Here is a 21,072-nt window from a genome sequence, read left to right on the forward strand (position 1 = left end):
GTTTCCTATTTTTTTGGTTGGTATATCAGAAGGGACAGACCCGTGTTCCCACCCTGCAGCAACAAGACCTACATGGTTTTCCTGAGAAAAGCCTTCTTGGACCACACTACCACAGATAAACATACACGTTAGCATACTGTGACCACTTTACTGAAATCTATAGCATGATGCCAGTCAATTACTACATTAATTAGTTACATATACAAAATAGTTATAGTTATGGTTAAGTGGAGTCTACCAAGCAATAAGTTGTAATGAAGGAGTAAAATTAAATTGCAAAAACATTATGCCATGCTTGACAGAATTTCATTTTGAGATTATATTAATGTTTCTGGTTTATATTCACTTTTATATATGCCCATTATAGTCATCAAGAGAGATTGTTTGTTGAAATTGGTCCATTCTCAGCAACATGTTATATTTTGGGCAACAGAATATAATCTAGAGGAAAGAAAGAGAAATATTTTCTTTTTTTTTTAATATTATCCCCTTACTACTCTCAGCCTAATAGCTAAGACTGTACTATCCTAAAAGACAGGCCTCGGAGGATATCTGGATGGAGGCTGGGGTTGGGTTGCTGCCTTGTGCAGAACGGACTTCTGCTCCACATGGTACTTATTCCCACAAATTTCCTGTCCCTAGACGAAATATTTCTTCTTTTCCTTAATCATCCCCTCAGGGACCAAGAACTACATCTGTATCTGATATTAGTATTTCATGAGGTCACACAGTGGTAGAAAAATACTTTCATGTCTTCAAAGCAGCCTTAGAGACCGTGCATAGAGACGCACAGAATGCTGCTCATTGAACTGAATTTCACTGAGGAGCAATTTCAAAATTATTTTGACACCTAAGTCTATTTATGAGACAGTAAAGGGATTAAACTACAAAATATAATCTGGTCATATCCAGATGTCTCCTCCCACACACACCTGGTTCCTACTGTAGCTCTAGGTAAATACCATATTACCTTTTAACTTCCTTGTGTAGAACTTGGTGTAAACCTATCCTGTGTTATATTATGGAAACTTTTATGCTGTATCACTGATGACAGAACCTGAGTACTGTTATTTGTTTGCCATGGTTGCCAGGAGATGGATAGATTGCAGTGGTAAAGGGATTTTATTTACATCCACCCACACAGCATGTTGTTTTGTATCCTGGCCCAATACGTATTTGCAGAAGATGAATTTACTTAGCTGGGATTTTGTGGTGTGTTTGGCAGTGGAGAAGAGGGATTGTACTCACCTCTGCATGACCATTTGGCCCTGAATTAGAAGAAACCTGAGATCTTTCAGGACACAAAATCCTTTTTCTCTCCGTGCAGTGATTTGGGACCCAAAAGGGAGAGGGAATGGAGAGGGTCAGCAGCAAGCACGGTTCAGCGGGGAGCTGGGCATCGGATCACAGAATCACAGAATCACAGAATGGCAAGGGTTGGAAGGGACCTCAGTAGATCATCTAGCCCAATCCCCCTGCTAAAGCAGGTTCTCCTAGAGCATGTTACACAGGACTTTGTCCAGGTGGGTTTTGAATATCTCCAGAGAAGGAGACTCCACAACCCCCCTGGGCACCCTGTTCCAGTGCTCCATCACCCTCAGAGTAAAGAATTTTTTCCTCATATTCAGCTGGAATCTCTTATGTCTCAGTTTGTACCCATTGCCCCTTGTCCTGTCACTGGACACCACTGCAAAGAGTCTGGCTCCGTCCTTGTGACTTCTACCCTTAAGATATTTGTATGTATTGATGAGGTGCCCTCTAAGTCTTCTCTTCTTCAGGCTGATGTGACCACAGAGTCTGGTGTGGCAAATGGTGTGGTGAAGGAGACAAGGGAGGTGCCTTTTAAGACAGTGTTGGGCCAGGAGCAAGTCCTCTGTGGCCCTGGAGTGCAAACTCCCCTCATGTGGGAGGACAGAAAGGACCAAACCAGGTCTTGCCAGCACGCCACCAACCCCAGCTCAGCAAGAGCTCTGCCCCAAGTACAGTCGGTGCAGGTCTGGCCGCACGGTTGCTGCAAGACAGGTCATACTGTTGGGCTTTGTGAAAAGGGAAAAATTGCGGCTTGCAGAGATGCAATCACTGTAAACCATTTACTCGATGGAGTTTTTGAGGAAGGTGGAAGGTGTGTTGCCAGGAGACGGGAGGTGAAAGGAGCTCTTCTGCTGCTGTGATTTACTAGATGGCTGGGTTAATGTGGGTGCTGCACCTCACTAGATGGTCACTGTAAGTTTTAATTAATAGTTAGGCCATCTAAATCTTTGCAAATGAATATTTTTAAAATTTGAATAAATTAATAAATACAGCTTTGATGCTTGAGCCCAACTCGGCATTTCCAAGCGTAGTTCAGAGCTGGCAGGATAACTTCAATTTTTGATTAGTGATAAATCTAATTGCGAAGGAATGGCTGGCTTTCAGAGCCAGGACTGTATTACAAGCCATCTGAGGGTAGGAATCAGGCTAAATGAGCCTGATATAATGATTTATTTACAGCAACTCTGATACTTTTAGTAATCCATTATAATTGTATAGACAGAGACTTCATTATCCCTTCACGTATCTCTGATCCCTTCAAGGGCTGGGGAGTTGCAGAGCAAGCCCACAGAGAGAGGAGTGCTCAGAAGGCTTCATCCTGCAAGGTGCTGAGCAGGCTGCACCCCGCACCAGGCAGAACAAGGTATTCGGTTCTTCACACAATTTCCCCTTGTGAGTTACCCAAGTCAGTAGAATATAATTGAATTTATTTTATTTAAGGTCTAATAAGGAAAGGTAGTTAATTTCTGTCAGATAATTAGAATAAATCTCTAACTGAATCAAAGTCAATGTAAGTAAATATTTTTATTAGGTTGTTAACACATTGTTTGAATATACTTCTGTACATGTTCATAGCTATCTTATTTTGGGGGAGGCAGGTGTTTTTAGCAACTACAAAATTAATTAAACTTGTAAGATTTTCTTTATTCCTTTGGAAAGTATTTATTTTTCAATTTAAATCAGATGAGCCTCTTTTTTGACTCAAGTCTATATATTTTTTAAGAGAAATGGAAGCATATCACACCCTATTCTGCCTTCTAAACTAAAATTACACTTCCCAAGTCAAAGGTTTTCCTTGGGAAAATTGAGCTTTTTCTTAGATGAAACATCAATTTTCCTCCCCAAAACCCCCTAGATGGAACCTTTTTGACTAACTGTAGTTGGGCCAGTTCAGTTTGCAGAAAAAGTGCAAGCTAGTGCAAACCTTAGGTACGTCCCCCTCATAGTTCAACAACAGCAGCAAAAAAAAGGCATCAGCCGTGCTGGGTTCATGCTGCTTAAGCCCAACATGCTTTTGCCAGGAACATCTGTAACCCATCCTCTGTTTTATCTCTTCCTCCACGAGATAGTCCACTGAGGGCACATACTAAACCTGAAAGAGGTTTGAAACCTCACCAAAGAGTATGGTTCCTTTGCTTCATCCCCATCATTGTCACTTTTCAAGAGAATTAGGTAGGCTGATGTTCAAGGAGTCCAAGCGCAGGGTAAGACCACTGGTGCCCTGTCTGAGGCTGGAGAAGTAAGATGAAGAGTCTTAATTATTCCTTGCTTGTTTCAGGTAGAAACCCATTTTTTAAGTTGTTGTTAAAGGGATAAAAGTTCCTCAGGGAATGGAGGAGCAGAGCAGCCAGTTAGCATGACTATCTATCTGCCAAGCCTAAGCAGACATATTGGAGGCTCTGAAATGGAAGCAAATAGACTGAAGTACTACTTCTACAGCTACAGGTGATTGGTAGAGCAGAGAGAAAACAAAAACACTAGTCTCACTCAAGTTATTTTCCTTCAAAACAAAAGTAAAGCTGATCAGCAAAAATCTTAGAAAGTTAGCAGTATGGAATTTTTCAGATGTGGGCCATGCAGTGATGCTCTTCATCCCACATTAAAGTCTGGGAATCTGGCAAAGCATTCTGGCTTTGGACACATGACTACATCAGGTGCCTTTAAAAATCCCAGCCTAAACTATTGCCATGGACAGATGGGAACGGTTTTATGCTGTCTTTTGTAAGCCATTTCTGGATCGTTCTTATCACAAATCTGTCTTTTCCCTTACCACTCACATCAACACACAGTTCAGAAAAAGCAATCTGGATTCTTTCTTTTCTTTTTTTTTCTTTTTTTTTTATTAAAGCTAGGATATGTTTTAATGCCTTAACATGGACGTAGATGCCAAGAATACACCACGTGCACCTGGTAGGACTTAATCTACATTAATTCCTGGATGTTGATAGGACAAAGGGAAATAGTACAGGTTAATACCACTTTAATACCATGTCCACCAGGGACAGAGTAAGATTCCAACAGGAAATGATGGTCAGAGAGAAGCTAGCAGTTCTCTTTTTCTGGGATCTTTATGGCTGCACAATCCATTTGATTCACACCCAGCTGAACCCTTTCAGCTGAGATGGTCCTTCTAGCTGAAACTGTCCTGGGGGATCTCTTAAAAACAGGGTCCAGGAAGGAGAGGTAAAAGCCTGACTTCTTAGGTAGTGTGACCTGGATGACAGGTGGAGGAGATGTAAGTAAATCTGTTGAGAGATGAATACACGTGCAGTGCCAGTGGGTTGCAAGACCACATACCTCTAGAAGTGCTGAAGACCTTGCGCAGGAGAAGCCTCCTGCAGCACATAAAAGCCAGCTTAACCACAGACACAGCAACGCTGGTCAAGGCAGGACAAGGTTGTAAAACTGGTTGGCCTTTGCCAAGTGTGAATGATGGAGTCTGAAGGTAACGTTCGCCATTAAAAGCTGGAGCTGCTGAGCCTTCTGCTGGCAGCCGGTGTCTCCTGGTGATGTGGTGCTACTCCTGATGAGATTAGTGAGAGCAGCAGAAATCCTGTCTGATATATGAGGATTATGGGCTCAACCAGGAGAAGGAAACTGTTTGGCTACGTTCAGTATCTCTTGCTTTCTTTCAGTGCTTTGTAGACCAAAATTTCATCCTAGAAATCTAAATGGTGCAACTGATGTTAGTTTTGTCCTAAAATAATCTTTAATTGTCTGGGACATAGTAATATCCAGGTGATACTAAATCTTTGGTATTCACTAAACTCATGCTATGCTTGGGAATGCCACTGCATATCTCCAGGAGCTGCTGCTGGTTGTGCTCTTTCAGGAGAAGGCTGCAACCCTGCTCTAGTGGTGCCACAAAGCCAGGATTTCCAGCTTTCAGGGAGCTGCAGAGGGTGGAGAAAAAAGAGATAATGGCTGACCGAAGGCCATGGCTACCAAGCAAGTTGGTGGACAGGACCAATAGCCCATTGGTATATGCACTCTCTGTCTGTCTGCATTTAACAATTCTGTGGTTAATGCCTGCAGAAAGGGACAGGCATCTTCTCAGTGAAAAAATCCACGTAAAAAGCAGGAAGCATATTGTCTGTTCATCTCAGTATGGACATAAACTCTGCTGAGAAGGGCACATTTCTGTAGCCATAAGCTTCCTGCAGTCCTCCTAACCTCTATGTGTGTGTATGTGTGTGTGTATGGTGACCGCACAGCCTTTCCTCACAACCCCCTCCAACATCAGCTTTATCCTCCAGGCTCTGATTGCTTTAGGTTACTGATGTGCATAACAACGCCAGCAGGCACTTATTCAGTGAGCTCTGCCGCTGGAGGTTGAGCTCATATCGGTGGTACAGTGTTTCCCTCACAGGTTTGCTGTCATAAGGCTTCATGGTGCTGTAGAGATAGCACTTCTGCCCTTGCTTCAGGACCCATCAGAGAAAAGCTGCGCATAGCAATTTATGAACAATAGGACTGAATTTGCATCTGACTCAAAAGTAATTTCACCTGGCTTTGAAAAGGTTTCTTCTTGTTTTTATTTTTTTCTTCTTCCACTGTTCTCTTTCAGGGGGATGTTATGAAATGAAGCAGGGAATAAACCCAAGAAAACTACAGAGTGAGGGTTATATCGGCACATTTTAACCATTTAAAACCACAAAGAGCATATTTCCGTGATGCAACACCTGTTAGAGACCCCCTTTGTTACCTCCAGAAGGATTGGTACTTTTGGGTGGCAGATGGCAACAGCCAGAGAAATGGCAGCTCAAAGTCTCAACGTGTAGAGTTACGCCAGTGCAGCTCTTCACCTGCTGGGGGTTAAGAGCCCATGAATTGGGCCAGGAAGAAAGAAGCAGTAAAGCATTTTTGCCAATTCTTATTAATGTTAGTAAAGCTGAGGGTTCCTTAAATTCAGTTGTTGACTCCTATGGGCGAGCACAGCAATGACTGAGGCTTTGCTGGCTTACATGAGTTGGGAATAGAAGCTTGGGAAGTGTACACCAGATTTATAAATATCCTGTTAGTCTTGAACACTGAGCATAAATGGGAAAGATGCAAAAGGAGGAGAAGGATATTGAATTACACCAATAAAACCCTCCAGCTGGAAAAGCCCAAGGAATGTGTAGAGATTGCTTGGAGTCAGAAATGAGTTCATTAAAAGATGCACCAGAAGTAATGAGGTAAGATAATGAAGGGATGAGTCTGTCTCCCTTTTTGCCTCCTCAAAAAAAAAAAAAAAAAAAAAAAAAAAAAAAAAAAAAAAAAAAAAAAAAAAAAAAAAAAAAAAAAGACAAGTGGGTGGGGGAGGGAAGGAGGACTTGAAGAAAGGGCAGGGGCCAACCTGCATTTGCTCCACTCCGGTAACCAAGCCCTTTTGGACCTGAAGAATCACAGTAGCTCCATGAGATCCCCACTGGAGCCCTTCACAGTCACATCCATGACAAGGACAAAGACCCAGAAATACGCAGTTCTCCTGTCTCACCTTCCCCTAAAGCTCCTCTTCCATCATCTGACCTTTCTCTCCATCTTGCACTCAGCTTTTCCGGCCATCTTGAGACTGACTGTACCGCAGCCAACAGGCTGAGATGTTATGAGCCATCCGGAGCTGCCCAGACTGGGAAAGATCTGGGAAAAAGAGAGAGAGAGAGCTGACCAGGCCACACAGTTAACTGGGGAAGGGAGCCAGGAACCAGAGCGATAGCTGTTGTGGCTGACCTGCCAGCCCAAAGCATCCATCTGTGACTGACCATCTGCCCTGGATCCTGCAAGCATCAACAAAACACCATATTTTTCCCCAGCCCTGCTATCTTTTCTCTCCTCCTTCCTCTTATGCCTGTCCATGCCTGGCCACAAACAGGGAAAGCAGCATCTCAGAGCAGAACAGAAGTAACCGTGGCCTCACATCTGCCAGGATCGTTTGACCAGGCAGCGATATCCATACACCAGCACTCAGAGGTGCTCAGGGTTACTTCAACAGGTAACCTGCTTCCCCACATTAAGGGAATTAAAAGTGTGGGGAAGCACCAGATACTTATAACAGCATCTGCTAGGACATATTATCAGGACGTGGCAGGACACAGGACAAATATGAGACATGACAGAAAGGTCACTGAAAGGACCTTTAAAAAAATGGACAGAGTAGCTCATTTTGAGCTTTGTATCATTGAATCCTGACACTTTAAATTGTTTGTTAAATTAGTTTGTTTGGAAATAAGGGCAGCAAAAATGTAGGAGTCGCTGCTGAGGAGAGCAGAAGAGCTTCATTTTGAGGAGGAATATAAATGAAGGGGAAGCCAAAGAAGGCTGGAAAGACAAGAGACAAAGCAGAGTCCATTTAAAATCAGGTGATCCTACCTGATTTCAGCCCAGTGTGTATTCAAAGCTTCTTGTGGCACTTATCAAATACTGCCCACTGCGAAAGACTCTGATGAGCATTTCTCCCCTATTTCTTTGTTAGTGAAACTGCTCCTAATGGCTACAGCGGTGCACATTGCTGCTTAATGCATAAAGCCTGCTGTGTTTGCCTACACAGCCACCCAAGTTGGTAGCATTAAATTTACAGTGCTGGGCTTTGAGTTACCTTGCAGAATGAAAGACTTCATATATAAAACAAACTCTATTCAGCTCTGACTCACTGTCTCTTTTCCACAGGAGATAGTATTAATATTAAATTCTATTTCTCCCCTGGAACAGTATCATTTCCATTCAGTTGACAAATATCCTAGCAACAAAGGGGGAGAGGAAGAGGAGAGAGAAAGTGTGACAGAGAGCTCTGGGAACTGCTCTAAGTGTTTTGCACAACCTCAGCCATTGCATTGCTGTTTCTTTTGGATGACCACATCTTTGCTGTTTTGCAATGCATCTGACTGCTCTGATTCTCCCAGTGAAAACTCTGGCCAGCCTTCAAAACCCATCTCTGCGTGGACGCATAGGGATGCTGAGAGCTGGAGTGCAAATGAGTAACATCATGCATCACAACGTCAGGCAGAGGTTTTGGGAAGCAGAATGTATCCATGCTATGAGAACCAGACAGCAAACAGACATCTTTGTGAAGGCAGGAAGAACAGACACAGCAAAATCCTATGAAACTGTTTTGTGATTCAGACAAGCCAGCTTCAGCTGTGCTAATAAGGCAGAGGCGGAACATTTAATTTAAGTCCTAATGAAATGGAATTACAGTGTCCCACTGACTTTCATCGGGGGTTGTGGGCTGTGAAGTCTGCTGAAAATCTTGAAAATCTAAAAATCACTTTTTTAGGTGTGATCCCTGAACGCCTGTAACTTTCTGTACCAATTTATCACAAATATAGTAGCAAATGAGTGAGACTGTAACTTTCCAGTAAATCTTGCAAGATATTTATAGAAATAAAATTTTTAATTTACAGTCTAAAACCCTGCTGCTGAGAATTAATTACAACGAGTCAGGAGAAAGATGCATACAACATGGCTTATGCATCTGCATGATTATATGGAATATGGCTGTTCACAAAGAGCCGACAAACCAAGGATTATTTGTCAAAAGAGTGCAGCGCAGTGCCAGGTAATGAATGCATTTGGGATGATCCCAGTTAATTCACAGATTATTCAAGAACAAAACAAAAAGAGATGATTAGATGTAGCAGCACCTGTAGGAATTATGCCTCTAGCTGCAGCGGAGAGACTGCTGTTTTGCAAATGGCAAGCACTAGGAAACTATGTCTTTTACAAATAGTTTGTGGTGAGACCAAAAAGTGGATAGAAAACTCTGGTCACTTATTTCCCCTTGTTCTGCAGGATTGGCACACTAATCCTCATCCACTGCTGCTTATCACAAAAGACGAAGAACACATCTTGCATTGTATTACTTGGAAGTCGAAGCAGCTTTCTGAAGTCAAGCATAGTTTTGCAGTCAGCACATGAAGAAGCTCATCTAGAAAGTGTTTCCTGGTGTGATTTTAGATCACATTCTCCTGCACCGTCTCTAAGAGGCATCTACTGTGCTTGGGGACGTGTCCCGGGAGCAGACATCCAAAAGGGTGTCCCAAAAAGCTGCTGAACACTTGAACCTCAGTGATTTTCTGAGCAAGCTCTTGAAAGCCACCCACACCACCCATCTTAGGGAAGACCTGGATTCCAGTTTGTGGTGTCTGTAAAAAGTATGTTCTCACCAAAACATAATACACTCCCAATTAAGAGTCAAGAGTAGTTTTATGGAGCAGGTTTCTCCTTGTCATGTATTTGTAGCCTAGATTTGTATAGACGAAGAATGGAGGTCATTTCAGCCCCTTTACCAAATATTTGGATTTTAAATAAGTGCATCAGTGCAAATGTGCGCTCTGCGTCAGTGCTTTTTTAAGGGACCAGGGAAGTTATTTGTTGTACATGAGGATGTTTGAACAGGATTTAAGAAGTGGGTAGGAGCCTATGTAAATTTAATAGAGCTTGAAAAGCTTCTCAGCTCTGTCCCATAACATTGTTTTACCAGCAGACTTCAATATTGGCATTATGTGAAAATCCCCTCCCAAAGGCACAGTTTATGCAAAGTCTCTGCTGGGTGTTGCCCTGCAGCTGACACAGGGATGAGCAGGCACCCATCCACACCGCAGTACACACAAAAAATGACATAAATGAAAACTCCACGTGCACACCTATGTAGCCTCAAAAACCAACCTTGCAGCGCTGGCAGAAATGCTGGGGTGACGGCTGCGTCCCACACTGTCTCCCATTCTGAGACAGGAATTTCCCCTTCACACCCATGTGATTCCTCAATGAATTGCTCAGATTAAGGGTCTGATACACAAAGGCACTTAGGGCAATGTACACAAAGGTATTGGGAAGACCAGATCCCACTCACTTGTGTCTGAGGTAAAGCAGTCATACAACAGAAGCTTTCAGGTGTAATGCCAGAAGTGGTTTCATTTTCTGGAGCAAAACCCCATGCTGGCAAAAGCTGGCGTAATATAAATACCTCAAGGACAAAGATTTCTCTCCCTACAGAGAAAAAGATGAAGGAATAAAAGGGAAGAAGAGCACACATCCATAAAACTGGTATCTATTTCTTTTTTTTGCTGTATCTTTTCTTAGATCCCTCTCAGTTTACTAGTGAGGTAGTGGGTTTTAATATACTTTGTATATTTTTAATACCTCTGCATAGCTGTTATTCATATGTGCATGTGAGTGCATATGTGTGCACAAACACATGTATCTACACATTTTTATATGCACATTCATAAGTCTGTGAATGTCACATATAGAAACACATTTATACATACGTGCCACTTTCTGTCCTATTGAGGCACCACTTTCATTTGTATCTATTGCTTGTGCCTTATCTACCTCTCTACTGATGTGGATGTAAGGTTTCCACACAACAGATATGATTTCAGCATCTTTTACTCAGATGTCAACCTATGGCCACCTCAGTGATTGAAATTATATCGCCCTGGGGCTTTCTCCTGGCACAGTGGAGATCAAAATATGGGCAAACTGGGACTGTTTTTGTTGTGTGTAGGAGTTAACCAAGTGACTTCTATTAATGCTACCTAAGGTCCATGGAAATCACCCCATTGACCAAGCCAACAGCATTTCCTTTGAGGTCTGTTCTTCTTTTTGCCCATAGTATTGAATGTATGAAGTTCACCCTTCTGCTGTTGCTTTCAGACCTGCATCTCTTTTGCTCTTATTTAGTGCATTCTTAACTCTACACCTTACAGTAGCTCTAGACGTGTCCTGTTACCTACCTGCTTTAAAGCAACTGCACAACATCTTCCCCACAAGTCACCCCTGACAAATTCCAGGGCTATTTTACTTTCTGCTTGTTCATAGAATCGCAGAATCATAGAATGTTTTGGGTTGGAAGGGACCTTTAGAGGTCATCTAGTCCAACCCCCCTGCATTGAGCAGGGACATCTAGATCAGGTTGCTCAGAGTCCCATCCAACCTGGCCTTGTTTCTTCCTTTACTCTTTAGAGCTTATATACAAAAAGTAGATGTGTGAAATTTGGCTAAAAATTCTCAAGTAGGGTAGGGGAGGAGGATAATACATTCTTAATATGCACACTAAAGGGAGGAGCCTGATTAAGGATGATACCCTGACTGGATTTCTTTGTCATGAGAAAAGGGACCATATGGAAAGGGAAAATCTATGCTGAAAAAGGGTCTAACAAAAATTGAAATCCTGATTGCTGGGCTGAACTGCATCTTAAAGTGATCTAGGGATAGCCACTTCGTCACAAATTATTTAAGCCAAGGAGCAGGAAATGCATTAACAGAGTCGGCAAAGAAGCAAGGACAAGTTGATGGGCAGAGAACTCTTCCAACTGGAAGCAAAGGAGTCAAAAGAGCTCTTTTGACCATCCTCTCTATGTCTTCTCTATCCAAGATCACCAAACATCTTAGCAATCTGCTTCTTTATCACTACTGCATATCACATTTATGTTCTGAAGACATTTATGAACTTCCAAAAAGGGAAGCCCAGAGAATGAGAGTAGAAACCCACAACCAAGTGCAACCAAATTATTGCAGTTTTGATTTCACACACAGTCATGCTGAATAGTTGAGCCTGGAAAGTACCTCTGGAGACTGAGTAGTCTAATGTCCTGCTCAGAGGAAGGTCACCTACAGCAGGTTGCTCAGTGCAGTGACCAGTCGGGTTTTGAATATTTCCACGGATGGAGACTCCACAGCCTCTCTGGGCAACCGTGCCAGTGTTTGGTCACCCTCACAGTACAAATGTTTTGCCTGTGTTTAAATGGAGTTTGCTGTATTTCAACTTCTGTCTGTTGCTTCTTGTCCTGTCCCTGGGCACCACTGAGAAGAGCCTAGCTCCATCTTCTCATCAGGTATTTATCCACACGGATAGGATCTCCATGACCCTTCTCTTCTCCAGGCTGAACAGTTCCATCTCTCTCAGACTCTCCGTATATGAAAGATGCTCCGGTCCTTTCATCATCTTTTCTGGACTCACTCCAGCATGTCCATGTCTCTCTCGTACTGGGGAGCCCAGCACTTGGCCAAGTGCTCCAGATGTGTCCCACCAGAGATGAACAGAGAGGAAGGATCACCTCCCTTGACCTCCTGGCAGTCCCCTTTCCAAAGAAATCCAGGAGGTCATTGGCTGTCTTTGCCATGAGGGCACATTGTCAGCTCACAGTCAATTTGTTCTCTACCAGGTCCTTCTCTGCAGAACTGTTTTTGGACCCCAGCCTGCACTGGTGCCTGGGGTTATTCCTTCCCAGGGGAAGGACATGGCGTTTCCCTTTGTTAAACTCCATGATGTTCCTGTTTGCTCATTTCTCCAGCCTGTCGATATCCCTGTGAAAGGCAGCACAACCATATGGCATGTTAGCTATTCCGCCTGACTTTGTATCATCTGACAACTTGCTGAGGGTACGCTGTGTCCCACCGCCGAGGTCATTAACAAAGATCTTCAACAGTATTGGCAGTGATATCGACTCCTGGGACACACTGCTGGTGACTTGCCTCCAGCTGGGTATTTTGCTGCTGACCACAACCCTTTGAACCCTGCAGTTCATCCAGGCCTCAGTCCACCTCAAATGCACACTGTCACTGAAAAAAAATGCATTCCCATAAGCCTCTTTCTTGAGAAGGCAAATCTTTTTGGTCCCAAATTTCCACTGGTATTTAAGCACCTGACTGAACACCACCTGCTATTTACAGGTCACAGGCAGCAGGACTGTCAGGCCTTCCGAAAACATCCCATCCATTTTTTTTTTCCTACTTTTTGGAGCCTTGGTTCTCTCCAGCTCAGAAAGTGAGTGTAACATGCCTCAGTTGTCTGTCTGATGCTGTAAAAAATTCATCTGTTGCCCAGCTTCATCTTCCTTGCTTTTTGCCTCTGTTTCCAGCACAGACCCACTTTGCAGTTACTAAGGCAGAAGATCTGAGGGGGTTTTTTTTCTAGATGTAAAATGAGTTTATTGTTATCTTGACCTTTTCAGAAAAGTATTGAGAGCGGAGTTTAGAGACACTCTGCGTGTGACCTTGCCCCAGGACAAGCTTCCTTCTTGCAAAGCTCTGCAAACTGTCATTAGGTCCCGTGATTTGTCTGTGGTTTATCTGAGCCTATCTCTCAAACCCAGAAGCCAAGAAATTGCCATGGCAGGGACTCCCTGCATAAGGATGGGTTGCTTTAAGGGTCACAAGGGATGCCAAGAGAAGGTGGAGACTTCCCCTGTGTGTTGTTGAAGTTATATTATGAGGAGAAACACATGACAGCCAGCCAAGGCAGAGCCAATTGTGCAATCAGCTTGGCTTGACTAGCCTTTGGCGGCATGACACTGTACCAGGGTAGAGAAACCATGACCTCTGTGTTGCACCCTTGTCCTATCTCGGAGGAGAAAGTCTATACAACATGCTGGCCATTTCTGTGGCAGAGCCATGAGCAGCCCCATAGCCGACGCCACCGCTTGGGATGGTCTGAGATCCCAAAGCACTCAGAGAGCAATGAAGTAGTAATGCTGTGAATCTTCTTTCAGGAAACAGAAAAGGGGGAACGGGAGCAGGAGAATATTTATCATACCTTCCTCCTCCTTTTTTGTCTGGATTCGTGCCAAGCACATCTGGCCAAAGAGAAGGGAAATGTGGTTTCCACAAGATGAAACTTTGAATGGATACAAGCAGTTTCTAAGGAGACCTGCTCTATAATTGTAGAGGAAATTACAAGCTGAATCATCTGTGGTTTGAGGAGAGAAATCAATGATATTTTGTAAGTTGAACCCAACTGTGCTGACTACTTACCAGGAAGGAAACTGGAAAGAAATCAATTCCAAGAACTTTCAACAAAAATCCATCTTAATTCAGGTCTGACAGATCTGTTTTGTTCTCCTTCTCTAAAGCAACGTGATGCACCAGCCTGAAATCCCTATTACTATTGCAGAGACAGGCCCTCCCCAGCAAAGACTAATACACTACTCTCCAGGCCTGCCAAACCACTTGCTGCTGAGTCTTGGGAATGCACAAAGGCCCTCACACCTTTCAGGGCTGGCCTGCCGAACCTGCTGGTGTCTCTCCAGAGGGCAGATCCAAAGCAGAATCCACAAACTGTGATGCATTGCACCATGCATTGAAATGGATTGCTGAAGCACAGCTGCACCCACTGGACCCTGTAATGACAGCAGCAAACTAATTCTGCTTATAACCTAAATGGCATCTGACTCCTAAATTAGTGCTCTTCATATGCTGATGCTTTACACATTTTAACTTTTTATTTTTCTGAAGACAAGGGGGAAAAAGCAAGACCCTGAATATCTACTAACATTTGCCCTTCGTTTTGTAGTTTTACTTTACTGAATGTCCCTGTGAATTGCTGAACTCAGCTTAGTTAAATCAGAAGAGATAATACAGGGATAATTATCTTCTGAAAAGATGAGTGAGACTTTCCTTTTGTGTATATTCTACGTTTCTTTCTGGTGTTGAGAACTCCAGTCAAATATTGCAATGCCCAGTTCTTGCCCCTAATCTTCAGCAGACTTAATCCTGCACATAGCATAATTCCTAACCCATCTCACCAGGACTCATCTGCAAAACAGACCTGCCAAAATCTGTGTCAGAAATGCTGGATTAATTACAAAGGTCATTGTTACCTACTCAAAAGAGAATGACGTGGACCCAAGCTGAGGATGTACTGACTTCTTCAAAACAGGAGTATTCATAATTTCTTCTCTGCTTCCCACAGCTGTCTTTCTTGTACCTGAGTCCTTCTTCCTCCCTTTCTGCTTCTCCTCTTATGTATCAATGTTGACCAGAAGTACTTGATATTCAGCTGAGTGCTGCTGGTGAGGTTAGTTGCACTCTGACTCACCACAGGACATACTCAAGTAATAACGAACCATCTCCTGTTTGGAACTTGGACCTTCTGGAGCTTCTATTCCTTTCTCATGTCATCCCGCCTCCCTTATTATGTCAAAGGTTTTGAGCATGGGATCTGTTTTCCTCATGTGGTAAAATAAGGCATATATCATACACCAGTGAAGAGAAGGCAAGGAGGTTCCTGGGGATCCTTGACTGTAACAGGACACAAAACTAATGGGTTATAGTTGAAGGGTTTCTCCCTCTGCTTCCCACACAACACACAGCATGATACCTACTGGGTTGGAGCATTCTCTGTGATTTATTAAACCCCTTGTGAATAGTGAACCCTTTTTCAACTTCCCAAGACATACTTGCTAAAAGACATTCTGACTTCACCTTGCTACCTGCTCAGATTAGATCAGGTGAGGTCTGTAACTTGAAGCCCTGTACCAAAAATAGTTGCTGTATCTTTCAGAAGCCAAACCCAAATGGCTTCCATAAATGCTTGCCTTGCGGTGCCATATTCCTCCTGAGCCATGTCCACAAGAGTGTATGAAGTTTAAATGCCTCAGGATGGTGAAGAGTTTTCCCCTGAAACTAAACACCAGTACAATGTGTGCTCTTGCTTCAAAGCACACGTGAAAGAGTATCCTTCCCTACCAAATGCAAAGGCAAACTCTTGATGACCCAGTCTGTTTGGAGTCTCAGAGTGGAGAACTGTCCCTGTCTATTCCATTCCCAAGCTAGCTGAGGACACAAGAAAAAAAGCACTGTAAATAACATCCTTTGGGACAAGTTCTTCTGATCTCTAAATTTCTGCTTACTTGTCTTCTTGCACTTTTTCTTTTCACTGCAAGGTTCATTTTGCATGAATTTAGCTGTCAAAAAGGTTGAGGGACCTAGGCTGTGCTGTTCAGTAGGACCCTCCAGTGACAGCCAATTTATCCTACCTCCCCTCAATGCCTTTCTTACACTGGATGTGTGACAGTCTGGAGATACCTCCTGTTTTCTACTGGCTGTACAGAAAGCCCATGTAATTGCTTACACTACAGGCCCAATTTGCAATCACAAAATAGCTGCTTGGATCCCACTGTTCAGGTTTTTGCTTTTTTTTGAGCAACCCTTCTCCCTGTTCCTCTCTTTATCTACCTATGATTTCCCTCCCTTTGAAACTGCAAGCTTTCCATGGATTTCCCTGTCACTTCACATTTCCTCTTCTATTAGATTTCCCCTTCTTGGACTTTCTTTTATGGCCCTGTCCCTTTCCAACCTCCAGTCATTTGTTCCACACTTTTCTTTGTTTACCTCTTATTCACAGATCTCCAGCCATTTCACATCTCTTATGTTTAGCCTTCTCTACTGTGCAGAAAACCTGCCGGAGCTGAAAGATCTACCCAGCATCACCAGTGCAGATGAGAATGAATTCCTCTGTAAACTTGCTCAGGGACAGAAGGAAACCCAGTTCTGGACAGGGGGAACTTACCAAAAGACAAATGTTCCATGACCAGAAATGAAAACAAACATCAGTTGAAAGAACTTTATGACTCAACCGATCAAAAATTTCTACTATAAAATATGCTTTTGTTTTCAAGTGAATAGTTTTCTTTGTAGCCATGGAAATTCTTTTCAGTCTCAGCAAAACTAGAGAGTTATCAAAAACTCATAGGTTTTATCTTTCAGTGGTTTTGGAGAGTAGAAATGGGTGAAGATGGGAGTTTTAGGAAAAAAAGTTGAAGTGATCAAAGTCATATTCCAGTTATATCCTCTGAAGAAGGAAAGTTGAGGAACAAATGTCAGAGGAGAGGCTGGAAGGTGGATAATAGGTTCTCTGTTTAGCAGAATGTCAGGTCACTAGACTAGACGTGGTGTCATAAAAAGCTTGCATGAATATTTTCATTCAGATTCTTTTAATAAATTCATTTGGCACATCTTCCTACTTCCAAGTATTCCATCCAATGAATCTACCAGAGCTATTGCTAATATGGTCAATTTAGAATTAGCATTGTAGAAAAGTGAATTTCAGCTTGGTAAATGCATGTTGGAAGTAGAAACTTGATTCTGTAAGTTTTACCCATGCACAACAATGACCTGTGTGTCCATCCTGAATGTCTCAAATTCTGAATGTCACTTACCTGCAATGAATTACTCATGAGTTCTATAATCTATTCTGAATAACAAATATATTCAAGAAAATTACAATTTATTTGAGGACAATTCGTGGATAGAGGATGAGGTGAAATTAATCTAATATGGAATTAAAAATTAATTATTCATGCAGCTCTACAGGACAATTATATCCCCACAAGCAATAACTGTATCAACATCCATGTTGAAGAGGGCCCCTATTCAGTCCTTCTTCCATCCAAACAAATATAAGCATACGAAACTGCTTTCAGAATTTAATCATAGAATCATAGAATGTTTTGGGTTGGAAGGGACCCCTAGAGGTCATCTAGTCCAACCCCCCCTGCAGTGAGCAGGGACACCGCTAACTAGATCAGGTTGCTCAGAGCCCCGTCCAACCTGGCCTTGAATGCTTCCAGGGATGGGGCCTCCACTGCCTCCCTGGGCAACCCCTTCCAGTGTTTCACCACCTTCATTGTAAAGAATTTCTTCCTTATATCCAGTCTAAACCTACCCTAGTTTAGTTTAAAACCATTATCCCTTATCCTGTCACAGCTGGCCCTACTAAAAAGACTTTCCCCCTCTTTCCTATAGGTCCCCTTTAGGTATTGAAAGGCTGTAATCAGGTCTCCCCGCAGCCTTCTTTTTTCTAGGCTGAACAAGTCCAACTCTCTCAGTCTGTCCTCATAGGAGAGGCGCTCCAGCCCTCGGATCATTTTTGTGGCCCTCCTCTGGACCCGCTCCAACTGTTCCATGTCCTTCTTGTGCTGAGGGCTCCAGAGCTGGACGCAATACTCTAGGGGAGGCCTCACCAGAGCAGAGTAGAGGGGCAGAATCACCTCCCTCGACCTGCTGCAACCTGCAATTTCTGTTAAGCTTCTGAAGGCTCTGCAGAGGGATCTGGATAGGCTGGATCGATGGGCCAAGCACAACTGTATGAGGTTCAGCAAGGCCAAGTGCCAGGTCCTGCACTTGGGTCACAACAACCCCATGCAACGCTACAGGCCTGGGGAAGAGTGGCTGGAAAGCTGCCTGACAGAAAAGGACCTGGGGATGTTGGTCGACAGCTGGCTGAATATGAGCCAGCAGTGTGCTCAGGTGGCCAAGAAGGCCAACAGCATCCTGGCTTGTATCAGGAATAGTGTGGCCAGCAGGACCAGGGAAGTGATCGTCCTGCTGTGCTCAGCACTGGTGAGGTGCTCAAATACTGTGTTCAATTTTGGGCTCCTCACTACAGGAAAGGTGTTGCGTTGCTGGAACATGTCCAGAGGAGAGCAACAAAGGTGGTGAGGGGTCTGGAGCACAAGTCTTATGAGAAGGGGCTGAGGGAACTGGAGTTGTTTAGCCTGGAGAAGAGGAGGCTGAGGGGAGACCTTATTACCTTCTACAATTCCCTGAAAGGAGGCTCTAGTGAGGAGGGTATTGGTCTCTTCTCCCTGATAACGGGCGATAGGACAAGGGGAAATGGCCTCAAGTTGCGCCAGGGGAGGTCTTCACCGAAAGGGTTGTCAGGCACTGGAATGGGCTGCCCAGGGAAGCGGTGGAGTCCCCATCCCTGGGGGTGTTTAAAAGACAGGCAGACGAGGTGCTTAGGGCCATGGTTTAGTGGTGGGATGGCAGTGTTAAGTTAATGGTTGGACCTGATGATCTTAAAGGTCTTTTCCAACGTAAATGATTCTATGATTCTATGAGTTATTTTTTTGCCTGCAAGGGTCATTTTTGAAATGCAGTGATGTATCTCTGACAACCTTCATCTGGAGGCCTCTGTTATCCCTTTTCAGAGCTGTTGAAGGACTAGTTAGCAGCCTGTTTAACATAAAAATTTGCCTGACCCTGAATATTGGAGGTAAGAAAAACCTGGGATGATTTATGATTCACATAGTTTACCTTGCTCTTGAACATCTGCCATCCTTGTGGGATGAGTATTTCCAGGATTCGCTAGAGAAAAAATCATCTTATTAAAGTGTTGCCCAAAGCTGCGTTGTACATACTATGGAAACAAAAATTAAAAGAAAATTGGATTTCCAGAGACTGAGCTGAGATTAAATGATTTCATGTCAGGAGTGAAACAGGTCCCTTTTCACATCTCCTGTTTTCCTTTGTGATCTCTTTTTGTCTTTGTTTCCAGGCAGGGGTGAGTGGGACGGCTCCTCCTGCCGCAAGAGGCTACCACTCATCTGCGTTTACAAACCAAAACTGATGCACCCTTAACCTGTCACTGAACCACTGATGAAACATAACTGGCTGCTGCGGGACTTGGAATAGAGTTCAGCTGCAATCCATTAGTGCAGAAAAATCTTTTGCATGGAAAAATCAAGTTCTTATACTAAAAAAGCAGAGCTATTATAGCTTTTCTTTTCTGTTGGCATTATTGTGGCAATGTTCTTGTAGACTATGTTTAAAATGATGTTATAAAAATAAATTCTGATTAGATTTGAATGCTTGATGAAATCAGCATAGCATTTAGATTTTCCACAGGGTGTTCAAGAATATTCATAAGAGCTCTTTAATTATTAAATAATTACAAATCACTCATTAAAACATTATTCATTTCACCATTTAATCATGCCAAGTCATACATTTTAAACCCTAGAATCTTTCCTTTCTTGGTGCCAGATAGATCCAAGGAAAGTTAATTGAATGTTTTTAATATTTAAGTAGTTAAATGGCTAGCTCAGTAAACTGCAATAGAGCCATAAGATGAGTCCCAAATCACAGGGAGAACTCATGAGTGTATCACTGGGCCCAGGAGGTGGTGCACCGCTTTGTGAACTGCATAGGATGACACTTACTATCACGGTTAGGTTTGTCTAAGTTCTCAACATGATCCATGACTGTGTTCCCCAAAGGCAAACATTTTCACTCTGTTTTCCTTAGTTCTAAGTACCCCTATTGCTTTTGACTCCATTAGTTACTTGCAAGCTCCTATTCCAAGGTACTTTCCCTCACTGTCCAAGAAGGTAAATGGAAAAGCTTGGGCCAGGAATGCTTGCTTGACTCGTCCAGGTAATGACAAAAGACCTCATCAGTTAAGAAGAATGAGGATGCTAGCAAAAAATCAGCTAGCATTTTAGCCATCCCATTATTCAGCACAACCTCAGAGGATGATTACACCAATATAAACAGCAGCTGCCTTATTTACCTAAGGGTTTGCTATAAAGCAGGTGTCAGATTTTCCCCTTCATGAGTAAACTAAGGGTATGAGCAAGCTAAGAGTAAGAGTGGGTCAAGGGCTTCCTGGGGATCAGACTCACCTGCTGTTAGGAGAAAAATGTCTAGCATGGGTAGTACGTACCTTTTCACATCCATAGGCCTCCTGTGGTGTGGTTCTGCCCAAAAGGGCCGCTGAGGAGCAGAGGGCACCAGCCGCAAGGCCACTCCAGAGACTCATCTTCCTGAGCATGGGGATAGCTGCTCTCCCTCAGAATCAATGACTTTCCCTGTAATTATCTCCAGGAACGCCCACCATACCAAGACAAAATTATATTTTATACAAAACATATTTTTTTTCCTGGCTGAGTGTTATTCCGACATTTTAATAACGTCCACAGTGGTTTGTTCAGGGTCACAGGGGAAGATGGTAGCAGAGCTGGGGACAAAGTCGAGGAGGATCTCATTCTCATTCTCATTCTTCGAACCTTCTATCTGCTGAGGAATGCAGCTTCCCAAATCAAAGCGACAGGGTGAGTTCAAAGGGGAAGCAACAAACTGACCAGTTAATCCAAGCATCATTTTTACAAATGACACTACATCCTACTGCCAGAGATGTGGCCCACTCCTTGACCTTATCTTTTGGCAGGATTTCTTTGCCTAGAGAGAGCAAAGGATTCTGTGTCCTTGGGGGAGAGT

General features: G+C 43.3%; 1 protein-coding gene across 1 annotated transcript; it reads left to right on the forward strand.

The window, feature by feature from the left end:
• Nucleotides 1-13,580: 13,580 nt before the first annotated feature.
• LOC118452947 lies at nt 13,581-19,453 on the forward strand. The gene is given in 8 exon segments (XM_035900841.1): nt 13,581-13,596; nt 14,734-14,892; nt 14,895-14,929; nt 15,465-15,521; nt 16,418-16,594; nt 18,934-19,069; nt 19,352-19,422; nt 19,424-19,453. Coding segments are annotated over 8 exon segments (681 nt in total).
• The last annotated feature ends 1,619 nt before the right edge of the window (nt 19,454-21,072 follow it).

Source organism: Egretta garzetta, unplaced genomic scaffold (assembly GCF_000687185.1).
Source record: "Egretta garzetta isolate BGI_Z169 unplaced genomic scaffold, ASM68718v1 scaffold351, whole genome shotgun sequence".
Taxonomy (NCBI): Eukaryota; Metazoa; Chordata; class Aves; order Pelecaniformes; family Ardeidae; genus Egretta; species Egretta garzetta.